This window comes from Hibiscus syriacus, unplaced genomic scaffold (assembly GCF_006381635.1).
Source record: "Hibiscus syriacus cultivar Baekdansim isolate YM2019G1 unplaced genomic scaffold, ASM638163v2 tig00116965_pilon, whole genome shotgun sequence".
NCBI lineage: Eukaryota > Viridiplantae > Streptophyta > Magnoliopsida > Malvales > Malvaceae > Hibiscus > Hibiscus syriacus.
The window spans coordinates 4179017-4204358 of record NW_024063490.1 but is presented as its reverse complement, the minus strand read 5'-3'; the positions used below and the strand labels follow the sequence as shown (position 1 = coordinate 4204358).

General features: G+C 30.7%; 1 protein-coding gene across 1 annotated transcript; it reads left to right on the top strand.

Moving 5' to 3' along the window:
- Positions 1 to 23457: 23457 nt before the first annotated feature.
- LOC120191201 (protein JINGUBANG-like) lies at positions 23458 to 24914 on the top strand. Its single transcript, XM_039194169.1, has one exon. The coding sequence runs from the start codon at positions 23487 to 23489 to the stop codon at positions 24909 to 24911; it is 1425 nt and encodes a 474-aa protein (XP_039050100.1). The 5' UTR covers positions 23458 to 23486; the 3' UTR covers positions 24912 to 24914.
- Positions 24915 to 25342: the final 428 nt, after the last annotated feature.

Genomic DNA, 25342 nt, shown 5'->3' with positions numbered 1-25342 from the left:
TTAAAAGTTTACAACTTACAAGTCAAGTAAATATTTAGATGGGTCAATATATATATATATATATATTAAAATTTTAAGTTAGATTATTAACCAATTATTACATCATAATAATGATTTATACTTATTGATATTTAAAATTATTTTGTATAATCTAATAAATTAATAATTAATATTTAAATCATTTAATAAAATTAATTTATTAGTTATAATTATATTTTTTAACCTAATGATCATAATTAATATAGAAAGAAAATTTGTTAATCTAGTGATCATAATTAATATAGAAAATAAATTTATTAATCGAATGATCATAGTTAAACTTATGAATCTAATTATCATGATTAATAATTTGTTTTAAATTGTGTAGAATTATTTTTATTAATTTAAGTAATCATAAGTTATTAATTTAATATAACTTTTGAGTATATTTATAGATTACAAATCATAATATAAAAAGTAAACACATTAATTTGATAATCATAGTTTATCATGTACTTTTAACTGTGAAGATGTAGTTTGTCATATTATAATATTATAGATTGAAAATCTCATAATCAATCGTAACTTACAAGTCAAGTAAATACAAAGTTAGGTAAACCTCAAATCAATTCAATAACAATTCATATCATTTATAGGTTAAGTCAATTATATGCCAAGTTCATAACATGTCAGATTGATAATAGGTCGGATAATATCAATTATTTAATAGGTTAAATAATCTTGGGTCCAAGTTCACATCAGTTCGGATGTAGGACTAGTTTGGTTAGCATATTATCAGTTCTATTCAGTTTTGGTCATTCTCAGGTTGGGTACAATTCGAGTGCAAATCTAGAATTTGCAAATCCAATTCATATTCAGGTTTACACCAGTTCGAACTTCACCACCACCTCTTATCACAAACGGTTTTGACTTCAGTCAACTTCAATCAATTTTACGGGTCAGGTCAATTTTTACATCCTTATGGAGGACTTGGGTCTATGTGTTGTGATATATGAATTCAACCTGTTTGACTTTAACCCAAGAGAATGGTGGCTTGACACTAGAGCCACACGTCATATTTATTGTGACAAAGACTCATTTTCAAAGTTGATATCGTACGACAATGGGGGTGTCACAACCGTCTTTCGGGTGGGCTCGTAATTGGGCTTCAACTTGAATAAAATGTTAGAGCCGGCACCGATCATTTTAAAAATAATATTTAGGTTGATCGGACACCATCTTACATGATCTAAGTTTACCAGAAATATGTCAGGTTCGGGAGTCGGTTACAGTCAGAGAAGGATTAGCACCCTTGAACCACCCTTTCGGTACCATTTTAATTTGTCGATTGTCTTAATTACGAGAATTAAAAATTAAAACCCGATTCAAATTACTTGCCTTCGATTGAAATTCCTCTAAAGAGTCAAGAATATTGTTAGATTGTAAAATAAAAAATATTAAAAAAGAAGAAGAAAAATGTAACACCCCCAACCTGTACCTGACCCGGATACGAATTCGAGGTGTCACATTGACTTTTGAAAGCTCATACATTTATAAAAATCATAGTAAATTTAAACTTTTATTAACACCAAAACTATATTTACATTATTAATATCAAAACATTACAAGCTTGATCAGAGCTTACGTAAGATACGACTCTTTTTACGTGCCAACTCTTATATTACATAAACAAAATACATATAATTCCAACTCTTTTCTCATCTGATTATAGGAAAGGAGAGAATGACTTGTCTTGCCTTGACTATCGTTGATTCTCTTCTCTATTTACTTCATGAGACTTACGTGTGAAACATTCACACGCTAAGTCTATGACTTAGTAAGGCATATAAAACTTATAAGGTAATCATGACTCCTAACAATGAATGCATGTTCCCTATTATCATATCAAGCAACCTTATAAACATTTTCACATAATGAACCTACACATACATATACATCATATAATATACGATTATATACTATTTCAAGTTCATATAATCTTTATATTTACCCCACTCATCTTATATCCCATTTTCCTGTTATTAATTGAATTATTTCTTCTATATAGTTCTTAATCATATAATTTTTATCCTCAAGTCACATGTCTTATCTCTTATTTTCCCTATGTCCATATTGATCATAGGACCCATAGATTTTTGTTACATGTTTTATGTCATATTCTTGTATATTAATTCCTTATATTTTATTAATTAATTTTTTTTCATATAATTTGTCACATAAACACCTATATTTCATTAATTTATCATAATTTAATTCCTATAATATTTCCATATAACTTCATTTCCTAGATCCTTGTACTATATTTCATATTAACTAAGAACTTAACAGGTTTTAGATTATGATTTTATTGAAACATATAGTCCTTCCTATACAACTTATTTTATATATTCGTATACTTCTTTCTGTACATGTTTCCTATTTGATATACTATTTATTTTATCTCTATTATATTATATTTTCGTTATACTATTTCAATCATACAATATATATTCTCACAATACAATCATAAATATTCTATTCATATAATCCCATAGTTCACTACCTCATTACATATACTTATGGAGTTCACAACATTTCTCATGTAATTATTTATAACATATCATATAAGTTCATTTTATTCTCTTATAATTCAACATATCAAACAATCATAGTTTCCAACATAGATACTATAGCATATTTAATACATGTAATCAATACAATCATATCCAAGTACACAATTACATAACAATACACATATATCATCATATAAACCATGTAATACAATTCATATCCCAAAAACATATACCTCCGAGATAATATGTTTATTATTATTTCTTTGTTTAGCCCATGTACACTTCTGAGAACTACATGTATGTGAGTACATAGAGGTTGTGCACTATGTTATCACCACAGCTCGTATAATTCCCACTAGGGGAACTGAATATTTGTCCTGAATGACCACTATGTCTCGAAGGACCACTGTTAATCCCTCAACTCTTGGCATGCCAACTATACCTCTAGCCCTCATGACATATAACATGGGCATTATTATTTATCATTTCCCATATTCACATAAACATATCATATATTCTTATAAACTCATAACTTCTTTCACATGTACATGTAATCATGTAGCTTCTTTTCACGTAGTTCATGTCACTTTTCATATCATTCATTTATCACATATAACATGGCTTAATATGTGTTTGTATTCTTTTTCACATAATCAAATTTACCTCTTCTCAAATATCTCATGCATAACCTCGATCATATATACATTCCTTCACTTATCTCATAGTAATGTATCATATTACATAATTTAAATTATATCATATTATCATATGTACATATATCATGGACATTTAACATATATCATATAAACATGTATTCACACATATCATTTAACATATGCAACAATCAATAATACACATGTATCATGTCAAATATATGCTCATATTAATGAATTCATGCATTCTACTATAGGAAATAGACTTGTCGCAAGTCTCATTTCCATTAAACATAATACACTGTCTAATATGCACTCACCTTGGCCTCACTAAGTTCCTATCCACTTTATAATTCCCTTTCTTTCAATCGAATCTTAACTTGATGATCGTTCCGGAACTTGTTCGTACTCGATATCTACATATTTATACATGGATCCATATCAGTATTCCAATTGATAGATTCTAATCTTTTTATTCCTTCAACTAAAAGAAAGGTTGATTTCATCTTATTTAAGGTAGGCATCGATACACTCTGTAGTGTATCGGTACATTCCTTAACATGTGTATCGATATACTAACTATACATCGATACACAAATTACATTTCAAGCATGAAATTTACTTTATTTCAACTCCAACCACTTCATATTTCATTCCTTCACATAGACTTAACTCATCTACTCATACTTAAACTCATTAACACTTATTTATCACCTCTTAAATCTCAAAATCCTATCTTCTATATTTAATTCAAGAATTACATCAAATTTGCAACATGTTCTAAATCCACTTCTAACACTTCTTATCTTTTAATTTAACCATTGACGAGTCAAATTCAACTTCAAAATATATTAACTCCTTCTATTTCAATAATTCACTTAAAAACTCTTCATATTTAATCATTCATAGCTCATCCATTTTGGAGTTTCAACATGCTTTAATTTCTAAATAATCGTTCTTATCACCCGAAGAATCAAAACTAAGCTTAAAACTCAAGAATTAACCAACTGAAATTAAACTTACCTTTGTCATGGAGTTTACGGGAAGTAAGAAGAAGGCTGAACCAAAGTCTCCAGACTTTTCTATTTTCTTTCCTCCCTTTCCACGTGCCATCTCCTATATAAAGGAGAAATAAAAATCTTTCTTATGAAATTACCATTATACCCTTCAAATTTTCCACAATTACCATTCAATCAAACACTGAAATTTTTCTATTTAAGTCCTTAAACTTTTAACTTGTTTCAAAATTGAGCACAAAGTTTCCAAAATTTATATTTTAGTCACTAGTTCTGATTTGGGATATTACAAATCTCCCCTCCTTTTAAGAAAATTCGTCCTCGAATTTTCATTGTACACCTTGATAAGAACATATCTTCTAATGTTCTCATGTTACTTCCTTTACTTAATCTTTACTTTTTCTAGTTCTTCAACTACATTTTTCCTTTATACATTCATCTATTGTCGCTTGTCATATAAACAGTAACCATAACCTCAATCCATTTCTGTCTTTTCTTTCCTTTGATTCTTCATTTTCCTATGACCTTTCTAAAATCCATATAATGTTACTAATCACATAGATAATAACTTTCATTTTCATCACTCAACATCATAAATTCATCCCTAATTACCTTATAACAATAGACAAACTCTTATTTCATCACCATTTGACCAAAAACACAACCTTAAATCTTCTTCAACTGTGATTAAATATATACTTTACGAAATCAAATAATCTTTTCACATCACATTGCACATTTTTCTTACTTCTATATCGAGCTTATCATCTACACTTCTATATAACCTTTATCATATTTAATCCTTTGAACTCATTCCTTTTTATTTCATTATTCCTTTATTCATTAAAAAATCAAAATCTCCTTATACTCAAATCATATCTTTTCTTTCATGTTCACATACTCCTTTCTTATCACTTATACTCATCTCTGATTATCGATCTTTATCACCTCCTCATAACTTTGATAATCAACTTACTCATACAGAACCTCATTCTTTGTCCTCTCTTGTACTTGTATTTCCTCTTTTAAAACCCTCTTTTAAAACATACCAATACTTATTTCCTTGCCTACATTATATCTATATGATCAGAATACACAACCACATCCAGATCCACATCATACTTGATTAACTTAACTTTATCTTTTCTTCAAACATACAAATCCTTATCTTCTTTACTACCTCACCATTCTATGATTAGAATATACAACCATATATTCACTTCATATTCGATTAACTTAACCTGATATTATCTTTAAATCTTTTAACTCTAATATACTTCCCATCACATAACTTTAACTAACGCCAACTCTTTCAATCTATGATGCAAACCCCTTATCATATCTACATTCTCACTTATACCCAATACTATTCTCTTATTTCAAACTAATAAACTCGAGTTTCATTTATCTTATAAACTTATCACTAAAGCACTTGTTTTTGAATTCTTATGCAAATTCTATCCACATCGCTTAATTTTTTAACGTTCTTGTAGTAACACCTAACCACCATACTCTATCTTATCCTCACCATACTTGGTTGACTTAACTTATCAATTTCACATCATTTTCCATACACCATGCAATTTCCTTGGTTCACACTCAATATTCCAACTTCATCTTAACCATATCTACATTATTTTCCTTCAAATTAGCTGACTACTATTCATTCAACTTATCAAACCACACTCTTATCCAGACACATTAAAATTTTCCCTTGTTTCAAATTCATGAACTCTGGCTTTAAACATCTGATAAACTTATCACTGAATACTTATTCTCAGACTTTTCTAGAATAATAACCACATCACTAAATCTTCTATCATTCTTGTGATAATATTTATGCACTATAGTTTAACTCATATGCATAGTAACAAGACTACCTCATATAAATTATCTACTTTAGAATAGTGAAGATCTTCTAACACTATTCGATTGCACTTTCAATCTTCTGAACATAATTTTTAATTTTACAAAGGCATTCCCTGAGGTATATGCTCTTCATCCTGCCTGGCCAGGGCAAGTGAATTGCTATCACCATTAGGTCAACCTCTTACTTTTCTTTAGGAATTCTCATAATCGGATTTCTACTATATTATACTAATCTTATTCTATTAGCAAGACATCATACTCCTTACACAATCAGATCAGAAATCTTCACTTTGAGTTGGCATGTACGCATTTTTAAAACTCATTTGACTTTAGTTTAAGCCTAGAATCAGTTAAACTTTAGCTCTGATACCATTAAATGTAACAACCCCAACCCATACATGACCCGGATACAAATCCGACGTGTCACATTGACTTTTCAAAGCTCATACATTTATAAAAATTATAGTAAATTTAAACTTTTATTAACACCAAAAACTATATTTACATCATTAAGATCAAAACATTACAAGCCTGATCAGAGCTTACGTAAGATACAACTCTTTTTACATGCCAACTCATATATTACATAAACAAAATACATATAATTTCAACTCTTTTCTGATCTGATCATAGAAAATGAGAGGCTGACCTGTCTTACCTTGACTATCGCTGCTTCTCTTCTCTATTTGCTTCCCGATACCTACGTGTGAAACATTCACACGCTAAGTCTATGACTTAGTAAGACATATAAAACTTATAAGATAATCATGACTCCTAACAATGAATGCATGTTTCCTATTATCATAACAAGCAACCTTATATACACTTTCACATAATGAACGTACATATACATATACATCATATAATATACGCTTATATACTATTTCATGTTCATATAATCCTTATATTTACCCCACTCATCTTATATCCCATTTTCCTATTATTAATTGAATTCTTTCTTCTATATAGTTCTTAATCATATAATTTCTATCCTCAAGTCACATGTCTTATCCCTTATTTTCCCCATGTCCATATTGATCATAGGACCCATAGATTCTTATTACATGTTCTATGTCATATTCTTGTATATTAATTCCTTATATTTTATTAATTAATTTTTTCATATAATTTGTCACATAAACACCTATATTTCATTAATTTATCATAATTTAATTCCTATAATATTTCCATATAACTTCTTTTCCTAGATCTTTGTACTATCTTTCATATTAACTAAGAACTTAACATGATTTAGATTATGATTTTATTGAAACATATAGTCCTTCCTATACAACTTATTTTATATATTCTTATACTTTTTTCTGTACATGTTTCTTATTTGATATACTATTTATTTGATCTCTATTCTATTATATTTTCGTTATACTATTTCACTCACACAATATATATTCTCACAATACAATCATAATTATTCTATTCATATAATCCCATAGTTCACTACCTCATTACATATTATACTTATGGAGTTCACAACATTTCTCATGTAATTATTTGTAACATATCAAATAAGTTCATTTTATTTTCTTATAATTCAACATATCAAACAATCATAGTTTCTAACATATATAATATAACATATTTAATACATGCAATCAATACACTCATATCCAAGTACAGAATTACATAACAATACACATATATAATCATATAAATCATGTAATACAATTCATATCCCAAAAGCATATACCTCTCAGATAATATGTTTATTGTTATTTCTTTGTTTAGCCCATGTACACTTCTGAGAACTACACGTATGTGAGTACATAGAGGTTGTGCACTATGCTGTCACCACAGCTCGTATAATTCCCACTAGGGGCACTAAATATTTGTCCTGAATGACCACTATGTCCCGAAGGACCACTGTTAATCCCTCAACTCTTGGCATGTCAACTATACCTCTAGCCCTCATGACATATAACATGGGCATTATTATTTATCATTTCCCATATTCACATAAACATATCACATATTCTTATAAACTCATAACTTCTTTCACATGTACATGTAATCATGTCGCTTCTTTTCACGTAGTTCATGTCACTTTTCATATCATTCATTTATCACATATAACAACGCTTAATATGTGTTTGTATTCTTTTTCACATAATCAAATTTACCTCTTCTCAAATATCTCATGCATAACCTTTATCATATATACATTCCTTTACTTATCTCATAGTAATGTATCATATTACATAGTTTAAATTATATCATATTATCATGTGTACATATATCATGGACATTTAACATATATCATATAAACATGTATTCACACATATCATTTAACATATGCAACAATCAATAATACACATGTATCATGTAAAATATATGCTCATATTAATGAATTCATGCATTCTACTATAGGAAATAGACTTGTCGCAAGTCTCATTTCCATTACACATAATACACTATCTAGTATGCACTCACCTTCAACTAAAAGATAGGTTGATTTCATCTTATTTAAGGTAGGTATCGATACACTCTATAGTGATCGGTACATTCCTTAACATGTTTATCGATACACTAACTATGCATCGATACACAAATTACATTTGATGTTTTTATTTTAAGGGGTGCATCAATACACACTTCCTGTGCATCGATACACACTAAATAATTTCTGAAAATTTTCCCTTGATGTATCGGTATATGTTGAATGTGTACCGATACACACCAGCCCAGAATTACATTTCAAGCATGAAATTTACTTTATTTCAACTCCAAACACTTCATATTTCATCCCTTTACATAGACTTTACTCATCTACTCATACTTAAACTCATTAGCACTTATTTATCACCTCTTAAATCTCAAAATCCTATCTTCCATATTAATTCAAGAATTACATCAAATTTGTAACAAGTTCTAAATCCACTTCTAACACTTCATATCTTTTAATTTAACCATTGACAAGTCAAATTCATCTTTAAAATATATTAACTCCTTCTATTTCAATAATTCACTTAAAAACCTTCATATTTAATCCTTCATAACTCATCCATTTTGGAGTTTCAACATGCTCTAATCTCTAAATAATGTTTCTTATCACCCTAAGAATCAAAACTAAGCTTAAAAATCAAGAATTAACTAGTTGAAATTAAACTTACCTTTACCATGGAGCTTACGGGAAGAGAAGAAGAAGAAGGTTGAACCAAAGTCTTCAAACTTTTCTATTTTCTTTCCTCCCTTTCCGCGTGCCATCTCCTATATAAAGGAGAAATAAAAATCTTTCTTATGAAATTACCATTATACCCTTCAAACTTTCCACAATTACCATTCAATCTAACATTGAAATTTTTCTATTTAAGTCCTTAAACTTTTAACTTGTTTCGAAATTGAGCATAAAGTTTCCAAAATTTATATTTTAGTCACTAACTTTGATTTGGGATGTTACAAAAAATATTAATATAATAATAATAATAATAAAATAAATAAAATAGATAAATAAAGACACATAAAATTGAGTAAAATGAAAAATAAGGAAAATAAAAAATGAAAAAAGAAAAAAAGGTTAAATTTTAAAAAAATAAACATAGAAAAATGTTAAGAAAATAAATATTAACAAAAAACCGAAACATAAATAAATAAATAAAATGATCAAATTGAATTAGATTGGAATTTATGGACTGAAATTAATGCTAAAAATGAACTGCGAGAGAGAAAAAACAAAATTAGGGGGTTAATTCACAAAATATAAAAAGTATAAATAGGGATTAAATTGAATAAATTGAAAATTTAGAAGTAAAATTGAAACATATGACCAAAATAAATTACACTTCAAAAGTACAAGGAGTGCAAAAATAATTTAACTATTGGTTAATTACACAGTGGTCCACCTATAAATACCCCCCAAATCACAAAAAAGATTATCATTCCCCTCATTTCTCATTTCTCATTTCTCACATCATCTCCCTTCTCTCTAACTCTCTCATTCTCTCTCTCATTCTCTCTCTCATCTGGTCGAAACCCGACCACCACTCTGGTGACCAACCACCTACCAAACGCCACTGACCGCCACTCGCGGCAGCCGGAAAAAATCAAAACCTACTAAAAATGCTCTTCACAACACCCTCAATGCCAATCCAAACCCGATTGCCCAAAAAGTTACCACACTGGCGTAGATCTACAAAGAAAGTTCCAATTTTTACCTTTTTGGAGGAAAAAGTTTTGTTTTCCGGTACCATGGTCTCTCCGATGAGTTGCATTTTCTTTACTTGGCTTTTGGTTTTGGTTTCTTTTTCTTTGCTTTGATTTCTTTTTTGTTTTCTGTTGTGCTTGATTTCTGTTCCTTCCATGTTTTTTCGTGTTCAACTCCATTATCGATTGCTTCTATTGTGTTTTGTTTATATTCTTAGATTCTTGATGTTGATTTAGTGGTTCAATCGTTGATGTTCCTTGGTGGCTCGGTGGAGGTATTTATATCCCCTCTACCGGTGGTTGTTTTCGATTATCATGGTTAATGCTCGTTGTTAGCCAAGGATTTCAGGATGGGTCAGTCCCGATTTCCTTGGCTGAAAATCTCGGCGCCGTTGAAACGCCCGTTAGGCACCTCTAGTGAAATATGGACAGTTAGATCAGAGGGTCAGATCTAACGGTCCTCAATCGGCTACGCGTTTGACTATCATTGGAAACCCTAGTTTCCTTTTGGGACTGGGTCAGGCCCCGTTCTAGACCCGAACCTTGACTTGGGCTCCTGCCCATTTGGACGCATTGGAACCTGGACCAAAAAAAATAAAGTTAATAAAATAAAATAAATAAAAATAATATATATTTATATTTTAAAAATATTTTAAAACTATATATATTATATATATATATATTAAAAAAGTTTTCAAAACTATATATTATATATTTTTCAAAATGTTTTAAAAATCATATATTATATATATTTTCAAAATGTTTTTAAAAAACATATATTATATATATACTTTCAAAATGTTTTTAAAAACTATATATATATATTCAAAATGTTTTAAAAACTATATATTATATATGTTTTCAAAATGTTTTAAAAAACTATATAATATATATATGTTTTCAAAATATTTTTAAAACTATATATTATATATATACGTTTTCAAAATGTTTTCAAAAACTATATATTATATATATTTTTTCAAAATGTTTTAAAACTATATAATATATATACTTTTTCAAAAACCAATTTTTTATAATATATATATATATATATATATATGTTTTTCAAACCGTTTTCTAAACGAGTCCCGAATTAAATGAGTGTCTACAGGGCAAACTCTACATTGGCAATGTTGCGACTTCCAAGATCAAGGGGAAGGACAATGTGGTCTTGAAGATGACCTATAGGAAAGAACTAAAGCTGCAAAATGTGTTATATATGCCAAACGTATAGAAAAATGTTCACGACTTTAAAACGGTGTTTGAATCCCATAAGCTAGTTTTGTCTAAGAGTAGAATATTTGTGGGTAGAGGATATGTATTAAATGATATGTGGAAACTCAATGATATCTATGTAAAAGCCAAGAGCATGAATAAAAATATTGTTTCTTCTTCCGTTTATATACTTGAGTCATTTAATTTTTGGCATGATAGACTTGGACATGTTAATTATGATACTATATGTAGAATAATTTACTTGGAACACATCATTCATTTCATATTAATTATAATCCTAGATGTAAAACATGTGTTGAGACAAAATTAACAAGGTTTTATTTTCAAACTGTTGAAAGAATGATTGAACCGCTTGACTTATTGAATAGCAACATATATGACTTGAAAAATTTTTCAAACAATAGAAGAGAATAAATATTTTCTTACCTTCATAGAGGATATTACAAAGTATTATTACGTGTATTTGCTTAAAAGCAAAGATGAAACTATAGAGAAATTTGTACTCTATAAACGTGGAGTCGAAAACCAACTTAGTAAAAGGATTAAGATGGTGAGAAGTGATTGTGGTGGTAAACACATTGAACCATTAGTGAATATTGTTCACAATACAGAATTGGTGACAAAGTAACACCACCATATTCTCCTACATCAATTGGAGTACCCAAGCGGAAAATTTAAACTCTAGAAATGATAAATATTTTGTTGGGAAGCTCTAGGTTATCACAAAACATATAGGGGAAATTTTTTATTCACCAAATTATCTTCTAAATAAGATTCCTCGAAAGAAAAATGACAATACACCATATGAGTTATATAAATGTCAAAAACATTCCTACAAACACTTGAAAATATGGAAGTGTCTTGCTAAGATAATAATTCTATTACCCAAGCAAATTAAAATATGTCCTAAAACTGTAGATTGTATTTCATTGTTTGTACCGAACATAGATTTCTTATGTATGAATCAAAGAAACCTGAGATACATAAGAACACGATAATTGAATCAAAGAATGCATCATTCTTTAAAAATATATTCTCTTATAAATCTAGGGAGGTTGATTAAAGTTCAATAAAACAAACTTCAAAGACTGACAATGAAGACAAACCAAAAATAAGCATATTAAAATTTATAGAATTTAGAGTTAATGATATAATTTATCGAGTTTGGAAAAAAATTATAAAAAATAAAAATAAACATAACGGATAAAAATATAATTTTAAAGACTAAATTGAATAAAAATATAACCATGTTAAAATTATTAGATTAAATTACAAAAATTTAAAATATATAAAGATCAATTTAAGTTAGAAAGTTGAAATTTACTTATAAACTTTGATTAAATGTTAAAGTATAATATAACATATAAAGTATAAAATTTGATTTAATATAATTATACACATAAAATTTTAGTAAAATCTAAACATAGAAACATTCATTCATCTCTCTTCACTCTTACTTTTAAATTTTTAGTGAATTTTTAAAATAAAAGCATTCTCTATTCTCTCCCTAGATTTTAATTTTTAATGAAATTTTAAATTGAAATATTTTCTCTTCTCTCTTCTATCGCTAGTTTTTCAAATTTGAGTGAAATTTTAAAATTGAAATATTCTATTATCTCAAAGCTGCCTACATCATAAATAATACTTCACACTTATTAATATTTTAAAATTATTTTATATATTGTAATGTATAATCTAATAAAATTACTGATTATCGAATAAATTATTTATCAAAAAGAATTTGAATAAAAGAATTAATAATTTCAAATTGTTATAATTAGTGGTACAAAAATATAAACGATTTATTTATTACAATTTATAAATATAAAGAGTAAATTTTGTTAATCTAATGATCATAATTAAACTTATTATTCTAATGGTCATAGTTAATTATGTGTCTTAAAAGGTGAATAATTAATTTTAATATATTTATCAATCATAAATTATTAATTTAGTTAAAGTTTTGAATATATTTATATATTTCATTATAAAAAATAAATTTATTAATCTGATGATAATTAATCATGTACTTTAGATGATGAAAATTTATTTTGTTAGAAAATTTATTTTGTTAGTTGTCATATTATATTATCAGTTGTCAATTAAAAGTTTACAACTTACAAGTCAAGTAAATATCAAGTTGGGTCAATATATATATATATATATATATATATATTAGAATTTTAAGATGACTTCTAGCAAATAACTAAAGATGCAAAATGTGTTATGTATGCCTCACATATGGTTTTAAAATGGCGTTTGAATCCTAGAAGTTAATTTTGTCTAAGAGCAAAATATTTGTGGATAAAGGATATGTTTTAAATGATATGTGGGAACTCAATATTATCTATGTAAAAGCCAAAAGCATGAGTAAAAATATCATTTCTTCTTCCATTTATATACTCGAGTCATTTAATTTTTGGCATGATAGACTTGTACATGTTAATTATTGTATTATACATATATTAATTAACTTGGAACACATCCATTCGTTTCATATTAATTATAATCCTAAATGTTAAACATGTGTTGAGACAAATCAACAAGGTATTCTTTTCAAACTGTTGAAAGAAACATTGAACCGATTGACTTAATACATAGCGACATATATGACTTGAAAATTTTCAAACTAGAGCGAATAAATATTTTATTACCTTCTTAGAGGGCAGCAAAAAGCAGTTACACGTATTTGCTTAAGAGCATAGATGAAACTATAGAGAAATTTGTACTCTATAAACATGGAGTTAAAAACCAAGTTAATAAAAGGATTAAGATGGTGAGAAGTGATTATAGTGTTAAATACGTTGAACCATTTGGTGAATATTGTTCACAATACAAAATTGGCAACAGAGTAACACAACACCGCCATATTCTCTTCCATCAAATGGAGTAGCCAAGCGAAAAAATTAAACTCTAGAAACGATTAATATTTTTTTAAGATGCTATAGGTTATCACAAAACATATGGGGCAAAGTTGTTTGTTCAACTAATTATCTCTAAATAAGATTCCTCAAATGCAAAAGGACAAGACACCATATGAGTTATATAAATGTCAAAAACCTTCCTAAAAACACTTGAAAATATGAAAGGGTCTTGCCAAGGTAATGTTTCTATTACCAAAGCAAATTAAAATGGGTCCTACAACTGTAGATTATATTTCATTGGCTATACAAAACATATCAATGCATATTGATTTCTTATGTATGAATCAAAGAAACCAAATATTCATAAGAACACGATAATGAAATCAAAGAATGCACCATTTCTCTTATAAATCTAGGGAGATTGATTAAACTTCAATAAAATAAGCTTCAAAGACTGACAATGAAGGTAGTCCAAATGATCAACAAGAGCATTAAACTAAAATATAGTCAAAAAGGAGCAAACGACTAAAAGTGGAAAGTTCATTTGGATTATATTTCTTAATCTTTATGTTGGAGACTGAGCCTCAAATGTATAGATATACTATATGATCTTCTGAAGGCACTTTATGGAATGAAGCTATTAAAAGTGAAATTGATTCCATCATGCAAAATAATCCATGATAATTAGTGGATCTTCCTCTAAAAATTAAACCGCTTAATTTTAAATAGATTTGGAAATAGAAAATAAAAGTAGATGGAATAATCGATAAGTACAAGGTCAGTTTAGTTTTAAAAGGTTGCCAAAAAAGGAATGCCTTAATTACTTTAATACGTGCTCTCATGTATCAAGAATAACAACCATAAGAATAACACATGTAATTGTCGTTTTGCAAAATATAGAAGTACTTGAAATAGATGTTAAAAAAACTTTTCTAAATGGAGATCTTGATGAAGAAATCTACATGAACAACCTGAGAGATATGTAATCTTAAGTCAAGAAAGGAAAGTCTGTAGATTGGTGAAGTATTTGTATGAACTTAAAAAAATACCAAAATAATGGTAGATAATGTCATGATGATAAACAACTTCAAGATAAATGAGTAAAAAATATGTATATGTCAAAACTACAAACATTGGATATATAATTCTATGTTTATATATCGATGACATACTCATTGTTGGAAGCATCAATGAAGTGGTAATCGTAACAAAGACATGTTAAATTTAAGATTATACATGAAAGATATGAGATTGGTCGTTACAATTTTGAGCATCCAAATTAAAAGCTCACAAGGTCTTACATTGACTTAGTCACACTATGCAGAAAAGATTCTTGAGAAATTTAACAAGAATGATTAGTACAACCATAAGTTGAACAGGTTCTTGTTCACATTTGTCTAAAAATTAAGGTGAACATGCTCATCAAGTGAAATATGAAAATATCATATGTAGTTTAATGTATCTCATGAGCTGTACTAGACCATACATCACTTCCATTGTGAGTAGTCTATGTATATTCACAAACAATCTAGGGAAAAACCATTGGAAAGTAACAGTTAGAGTATTGAAATATCTTAGATATACTCAAGATTATGAACTACTTTATTTCAAAGATCCTACTATCTTAGAAAGATACTTCAATGACAATTAGATATTCGATATTCAAGACACTAAAGATATATGTGGATATGTATTCATTTTGGAAGAAGGAGCTGTGTCATGGAAATTCTCAAGACAAATGAATATAACTAGATCTGCAATGGAATATGAGTTTATAACTCTACACAGATATGGAGAAGAAATAGAGTAACTTCAATATTTTTTTTTTGAGGATATACTTGAATAGCTGAAACTTGTGCCCACAAGATGCATATACTATGACAACCAGGAAACAATTATTAGAGTACAAAATTGCATGTATAAAGGTAAATCAAGACATATGCATCGTCGACATAATATCATTAGACAATTAATCTTAAATGGAGTTATCTCTATTGATTTTGTAAGATTAAAGGATAACATAATAGATCCACTAATTAAAGGGTTAAATTGAGATCAAGTTTAGAAAATATCTAAATGAATAAGACTAAAGACCATGAAAATTAAAGGTGTTATGATAAGGAAAATCTTACCTAATTAAGAGGAGATCTCAAGATCTAAGTTCAAAAGGACAACCTAGTTGCATAAATTGTGTGCGATAATTATGAGAGTTTCTAATCCCATATCCTTACTTATAATGTAAATAGTGATCAAAGTGATATATGTTAAGTAAAGCTTTTAATGATCATTGTGTGCTTCGGTGAGCTGAGCAACATAAGTCATTCATGTGAGAGTAAAGTTAGGTCGTTTCAAGGAGACTATAAGGTAGAGTTCTTTCAAACTCTTGCAAAACTAGACGATGTTCACGACTTTATGAACATACCCATGAGAACTAATATACTTGTTAGAAATACAGTTGTGTGAAGTATATCATGGTTTAGACAAACGGTAGAATAGTTCAAGGACATCACGTCTCCTGGTTAGCTAGTAAAGTAAATATATTATCATGAGGGAATGTTCAAAGGAGGACATCTTCCTATCCAATACAACTATCGGTTGTAGATTCTATCACTACATCGAGTCTAAATGTTTTGATAAAATTATCAATTTCATTTATGTGATGGATTGTTGGAAAAATTATGATAAATTAAAAACTTTAAGCCATATTTCAGTAGGTAAAGGTGGATATTTGAATGATGAATTTATTGATTCATATTCTACTCCATGAGATCTTTACAATGATATTTCATATGCTCAAAATAATTGAGTGATAAATGAGAAATTAATGCTCAAAGTAGGGTACTTGTGAATTGTGTAAGAAAAATGGAAAAACTCATATCCTATATTGGTTGGATAATAAATATGAGAAGTTTTTATGTACACCAACCTACATGCTAGTAATTCAATGACTTGGGTTGAAGTTGTGCCTCGCGTAGGCGTAGGTGAGGGTGCAAATCCAAGTTTGTTGAACCTATCGAGGTTGGGGGCGTACCCGCACGATGTGTTTGACACGAATGTCTAGACCGATTAGGCCCTCTGGAGGCTTGTAGATATTTTACACACTATGAATTATTATTTTTCCTTAAATGTGACATCTTTTTAAATATTCCTAATTAAAAGGATATTTTATGATTTCCATAAATTCGAATATTGATATAGTAATGTCTTACAATTTACGAATATATATTTGATTAAACACGGTTTTAATTGATTACTTTCGAATTGATTCAAAAACTCGTTAATTACTTTAATTTCAAAATATGTTATTTTTAATTATTCTCATATGAGAAATTTATAAATACCGTGCAAACATTCTAGGTTAAACACAACTTAAAAAATATCTTTTCTTCTTCTGTAGTTTTCGGTTCTAGACGTAGACAAGAGTATAGTTCGTGATCTCTATAGTTGTGCTACTGTACGCTAGTCATCTATTTGTTGTATTCAAGGAGACAAACTATCGACGATCTCAAACACCAAAGAGTAGCCGAAAATCTATCTTAAAAAAACTGTACAACTATAGACCTCAACTTATTTACAATCCGTTAATCTGTCAAAAATCAATTTTTATTTTATTTTTCAACTATTATCACCCCCACGAATCAAAAATTCCTGTCTATCAAGATAAACAATATAAAACACAATGTGTTTAGTGTCACCCCAAAGATACGCATGAATGCCAACTTTGCTATCAAGTTAAACTCTAAAAAAAATCCCCTTTTTTAACTCTAACATACACTACAACAAAACAGAGATTTGGCGGCGTTTTTTTAGTCCTATAGTGGCATTTTTAAGCGCCGCTAAAAGAACTTGCGACGATAGAAAAAAACGTCGCAAAAAGCGCCAGCAATACCAGCTCCGCTAAAGTTCGTTGCGTTTGAGAACAAAAAATGCCGCAATATGTCAAGATCTATAGCGACATTTTTGTAAAAAATGTCACAAAAGGTCGATACCTATATTAGCATTTTTGTAACAAACGCCGCAAAAGGTCGATATCTATAGCGGCGTTTTTTTGGAACAAACGCCGTAAAGGGTAAGATCTATAGCGGCGTTTTTGGAACAAACGCCGTAAAATGTCATATATATAGCGGCATTTTTGGAACAAACGCCACAAAATGTCAGATCTATAGCGGCATTTTTTGGAACAAACGCCGTAAAATGTCAGATCTATAACGGCGTTTTTTTAAATAAACGCCGCTAATTACCTTTCTTTAGCTAAGATTAGTTGATTTTGCATATTTTATTTCTGCTCTACATCACCTAAATTTAATATCATGTAGATTTATCTAATTAACAACACAAGTTATGCAGAAAAATACTTAACAAAATAAATTAAAATTTATAAACATTAAAATTAAATGTAATGTAGTTTGACATTGTTCTCAAGAATTTAGTCTAGGTTCTTTCACCTTCAATTAAAAAAATATTGTTTACTAGTATTTAGTCTTCATTGCTCCTTCTGGAGTTTTGATAATTTGAATGAATCTCTTGCTTATCTGTTCTATTGGATCAATTCCAGCAACTCTTCCTGCAGTGACAGCATTGGCATTATGTTGCACAAAATTTTCCTTTTGGAAGGTATTCTGGCAATATCTACAATGCCAAGTACCAGTTGGAACGCGTGGTAGGGATATACACTCTGCAGCCATTAAAAAGAGCATGAGCCCAACACGAATCCGTACTGATTACAAACTAACAACTAAAATGACATTTGCGTGGTAGGGATATTTCACAATCTGTTTGTATGGAGAAAGCAAGAAAACTGCATTTCCCAAAATTCCATTGGTTCAAAATACGTGTAATGAAAAATGTTACAAAATGCACAAATCATTCTAAATGACCAAAAGCACAAGGAGATCATAACTATGTAAAAATAAGTCCCAAAAAGGGTACAAGATAGTAACTAACTCTCAACTCTCCAAATTAAGTTCAGTCGTAAGTCAAAGAGATAGGGTAAAGGGGAAAGGAGGAAAAAACACTCCTGAAACCAAAAGCAAGTTATGTTCACACATAAATCACTCCATAGAATTATTGCATCCACAAATAATCAGTTTCACTTTGCAATAAAAAAAAATATCATTAAACACATAGGTAATAAAACAACTGGAAAATGACATTAGAAAACTATTTTGCCTTCACCAGAGCCTTCAGTTAAGAAATGCATTATGGCCAACCAAGAGCAAAAGGCAAAAGTCTCAATTTGAGGCAAAAGATTCTATGTAAGACTAGTTACAATTTCACAAAATTTAGAAGTTCATGAGGGGAAAAACCAAATAAGTTTAGAATTTAGAATATGGTTTGCCATTCCCTAAAAAACAGAGACAACATTGGAAGTCAATTAGGTGAGAGTTACTTTCTTTACGGCCATTGCTTAAATGCATCCAACACATTAATTATTATACAAACAAGTGAATCCTGAAAAGCTACCGATGAAGAGAAAACCCAAGAATAAAGTTGAAAACTAACATGCGTGAAAAGCCCTCGGACATGTATCAATTATTATACCTCATTTGATGTGTAAATGTTTTGAAAACTGTAAACAAAGGAAATGTCAAAATAACACTTATGTTCATAGATACATACACTAAATGCACCAAGTCATTATTATAAGTCATTATTATAACAATTACAAGATAAAAAAAGACCAAAAACAACAAGGTTTTGACAACTAAGACTGAGCAGAAACTTACGGCTTGCGACGACTAGAAAAACCAGCATGAGCTTCAAACTGTGAGGGGCTTATCTGTGCTCTTATAAAACAACAAAAACAAAAAATTCGAGAATTTATGATGCAACAAAGTCATTGGGAAAACGAAGAGAAAATGGTACCTCTGAATTGTTGCAGGTGCACAATATTCCAAATCCCCTTTTATAACCAACAAGCCTTTTCTGTAACACATCAAATAACCACTTAGTGGGCATAGTTGAAATAGATAAATCTTACGTTTAAGCATATTCACACAAACCTGTCTGCAAACAGAATATCCTAATTCAGTCCCGTCTGGCAACCCATCTTCCTCAAATACCAATTTATGCATCCTCATATCCCTTCAAAAGCAGTATGAAGGATATTAATTCATATACAGTATCAACAAAAAGATAATGCCAAACGTGACCACCTCAACTATAATCAGTAGAGTGAATATCAAATGTGTAAACACAATACAAAAACTCAAAACTAAACTTACTTTCTAGTTACTCTACCCTGACTCTTAGCTTGTGATGAATTGCATTTTAAAGCACTCATTGGAGACTTTGGAAACACAGTTAGCTTGGGTGATCTGAAGTAAACCCAAAAAGAAAACAAAAATAAAATAAGAGGGTGAATGAGTTAAACTTCAACAGAAATATCTTATCTTTAATCATACAGATAAGAGAAAAATGATACTAACAAGCAAGTAAATGCAATGTGGAGACTATCTCTTTGCATTTAAATCTAAAAGCTAGCATGCAAATTTCATAAGCAACAAATATAACTTCCAATCCACATTCATACAAATTTTCTACTCTTTTATCAAGAACAATCATAAACCCCCTCAATACTAATAAATTTGATGAAAATTTGCATCTGCATTGCAAAAACACAAGATGCAAGAGCCCTTGATTATTCCCCGAAGGCCATTACTCCCTGAAGCTCTTGTAATGAAAACATTACTACAAAAACAACTCGAAAGGGTTCAATGCCCATACAATTATGTATGAAAAAAATGAAATACTAGTGCTTTTCGCAGAACGAAAACCCAGTGCTCTGACAGTGAAAAAATCCTTGAAAATCAAATTTTACCCAAAAATGAGAATCACTAAAGAAATTTGAAAAATTATTTTTTGGGGTTAGAAGAAGACGACGACGTTAGGGCTTAGTTGAGGTTTTAGAAAGTAAAAAATTAAATGAGCAAAGAAGACGATAGAATATAATAGAATAGATATTTCGATTCTGCTTTCTCAAGCACCATAAAATCTTCAAGTAAAATAAACTAAATAGGGTTTTAGAAGGCAAGCTTTTCAAAAACAAAAACCTGAAGAGCAAAGAGCACCATTGGTTCAACATCTTGGTGTTGGTGCGTGGAGCGATGGTAATATGCTCGGCCTCTTGCTCACAATCAGTCAACTTGAAATCCAATGAGTTTTCCGAATTCGCTGGACCCGTCTCATCTCTAACCAATACAACTTGCAAATTTGGCACAAGACCTACTTCTCTCCCAAAGACAAAATGTCAGCAGATAGTAACATAAAACAAAAAAAAAACCATAAAAAAGGAAGTAAAAATTATAATCATTAGAAAAAGGAGAAACCCTAGAAATAACAAGAACAAAAACATTGAACGAACCGATCGATTTTCCTCCAAAGCTTAAACTAAACATATCGAACCCACATGAAATCAAATAAACTAAGAACGCAATTAGGGCCACGAAATGATTTAAAAAGAGTGCAAGAAAAGGAAAGGCATAAACCTAAGTTTTCTAGAGTAAAAAAGAAACATAGAGAAAGTTCGAGCAAGAGAATGAAAAAAATAGGTGAAGTGGGAAAAATAGGTGAAATGAGAAAAATGAAATAGGGTTAAAGGGGTGTGGGATTTAAAAATTGTAAATTTGCGGCGTTTGTAAACAAAAACGCCACTAAAGTACGAGTCTATAGCGGTATTTTTTACAAAAATGCCATTAAAGTTATGAGTCTTTAACGGCGTCTGTATACAAACGCCACTAAAGTACGAGTCTATAGCGGCGTTTGTTCTAAAAAACGCCACTAAAGTACTAGTCTATAGCGGCGTTTGTATAAAAAACGCCACTAAAGTACAGTCTTTGGCGGTGTTTGTATAAAAACGCCACTAAAGTACTAGTCTATAGCAGCGTTTATTCTAAAAACTCCACTAAAGTACGAGTATATAGCGGCGTTTGTATAAGAACGCCACTAAAGTACTAGTCTTTAGCAGCGTTTGTTCTAATAACGTCACTAAAGTACATTCTTTAGCGGTGTTTGCATAAAAACGACACTAAAGTATAGTCTTTAGCGGCGTTTTTACAAAAACGCAACTAAAGTTTAAGTGTTTTGTGGCGTTTGTTCTAAAAACGCCGCTATAAACACATTTTGCTATAATGATAACTTTGTGAATACTGTTCCATGCATGAAAATATTTCTCCTAACTTTGCGTTTAAAATGCTACATCAAAAATATTTAGAATAGATGATTAAATGGTTGTCCCTTTTTCCCATATGTATGGGGTAAGGGGGAGGTAAGATAGTAGGCTACCCCCAACACCAAGTTGAGAGCAGCTTCCGTAAGAGACCTCTGAATTATGAAATGTCCTCCGTGAGACTCGATCCCACGACCTCAAGATTAAGAACCTTGTGCTCTACCAACTGAGCTGGATGGTCATTTCTTAGAATAGATGATTAAATGCTCTCAATTAATATTTATTTTCTTCTTTAGGTTGTGAGTTTAATACTGGATAGGAGTAAAATTTTCCTTCCCTCTTCCTTAAAGGGGAACTATTAAAAAAAAAGCTACATTAAGATAAATTTATCCTTAATAAATTTGATTTGGCACATGTGTTCTTTATAAAATCCTTAACTATTTTAATATATTTTTTATACAACATATGTGATATAAGACAGCCATGAACTTATTTGTGCAAACGATTTTCCAATTTTTACGTTTTCTTCTCTCTATAAAAAAATCGTCAAATTTGAATCTAAAATAGAAATCAAAGTTAAACCAACCACTTTACGAATAACAACCCCCAAATTCACGTCATTGGCGGGCGATTGACTCGGAATCCCATGGACCTATACCATTTTTGTGCCCAACAATATCGCCATTTCTATAGTTGCCATGTACCCCTAAATTTGTCGTCTGTCATTTAGTAATAATTGATGTTTAAGAAAAGCAAAAGGTACGATCAAAGGGCTTTGGAGTTGGAGTTGGCGTTCGTCCCTTGCTCCAACCATTTGAGTGTATGAATTCAATACAATTTCAATCATTTGCATCTCGTCTCCGAGCCCTTCGCTTCTTCTTCTGATATTTTTTCTATTTACTTGGAATTTTGCTTTAGCTTTTTGGCTCTTTTGTCAGCTTGATTTACTGTATTCATATTTCGGGACGAAGATGGAGAGACGGAAGAGGGAGGGAACCAACACAATGTTCGAAGAGTCCGATAGTATTGGTGGTAAGTCCCAGTTCGGGGACATGAAGGATTCGGACCCCAGCATGGCCGTCACTGCTCCTATGACTGCATCAGACGATTCGTTGCTTGCTTACAGCAATACATCGTCTAATTGTCCTCCCTTTATCGAATCCAACCGATTGAGTTGCGATTCTTCGCCCTTAACCATGTCACCATGGAACCACACCGCACCTACTGACAAACCTTCATGGGACCCTTTCGATGGCAATGGTCAGGTTCCGGCTAATAGTCTCATTGGCTCTCTTATGCGTGAAGAGGGACATATATATTCCTTGGCAGCCAGGGATGAGCTCCTTTACACCGGCTCCGATAGCAAGAACATTCGAGTGTGGAAGAATCTTAAGGAATTCTCCGGCTTCAAATCCAACAGTGGATTGGTTAAGGCCATTGTGATCTCAGGTGAAAAGATTTTCACTGGCCATCAAGATGGGAAGATTCGTGTTTGGAAGGTCTCGATTAAGAACCCTTCCATTCATAAACGAGCTGGAACATTGCCAACGCTGAAAGATATCCTCAAAAGTTCTTTTAAACCGAGCAATTACATCGAAGTGAGAAGCAAACGAGCGCTATGGATAAAACACTCGGACGCAGTGTCCTGTTTGAGCTTGAACGAGGAACAAGGATTTCTTTATTCGGCCTCATGGGACCGAACCTTTAAGGTTTGGAGAATTTCAGATTCTAAATGCCTCGAATCGGTTAATGCACACAATGACGCCGTTAACTCGGTAATTGCTAGCTCGGGTGAAATGCTTTTCACCGGTTCGGCGGACGGGACGGTTAAATTGTGGAAAAGGGAACTGCTTCGGAAAGGAACGAAGCATACCCTGGCTCAAACGATTATACAACAAGAATGTGCGGTAACAGCATTAGCAATCATCACCTCTGCAAGTCCAGCATTGTACTGTGGCTCCAGCGATGGCGTGATCACGTACCGGGATAATATGAAGGAATTCTCCCAGGGAGGGGAACTTAAAGGGCACAAGCTGGCGGTTCTATGTCTTGAAGCAGCCGGAAACTTGTTGATTAGTGGTTCAGCCGATAAGACTATATGTATTTGGCGTAGGGATGGTAAGGTACACACAAGCCTTGCGGTGCTAACAGGGCATACAGGGCCAGTGAAGTGCTTAGCAGTGGAAAAGGATCACGAATCGAAAAAGGAGGAGCGATGGATCGTGTACAGCGGGAGCCTCGATAAGTCAGTGAAGGTATGGAGAGTTTCGGAGTATCCGCAGGTGATGCCGATGCAGGCTAAACATCAGCACCAGGGGAATTATGAATCAGAGTCATTCCAACAGGATGCGAGGACTAAGTCCACCAGCATATACAGCAGGAGTGAGACGTACTGACATTGAATATAAGTTTTGGCTTTCGGGATTTGCCTTAAAACAGAGAGGGATTAAATTTGTTTTGAGAAATTTTCTTTGGCTATATATTGTAAAGATTGTTATTGATTTGATGAATTAACTACTAATAATAAATTTTGATTCATACAATTTTATTGGCTTCGAAGCTTTTAAACTTTACTTTAAAAATCTAACTATATTTCAGATTGAGAATGTTGGTATACTATATTTCAACATACGACACTGAGATATGTAAAAAAGTAACACGACTGTAATGCGCAACAGTAACACGACTGTAATGATCAGCGAACTATAACCTCGTCTTTGTCTATCACTACAACTATTTTTACAAGTAGAGAATATTTTCTATTGTATGTTCACCTTGTTGTTTTACACTATTCAAATAAGAGATTCACAATGAAGAATTGTTGAAA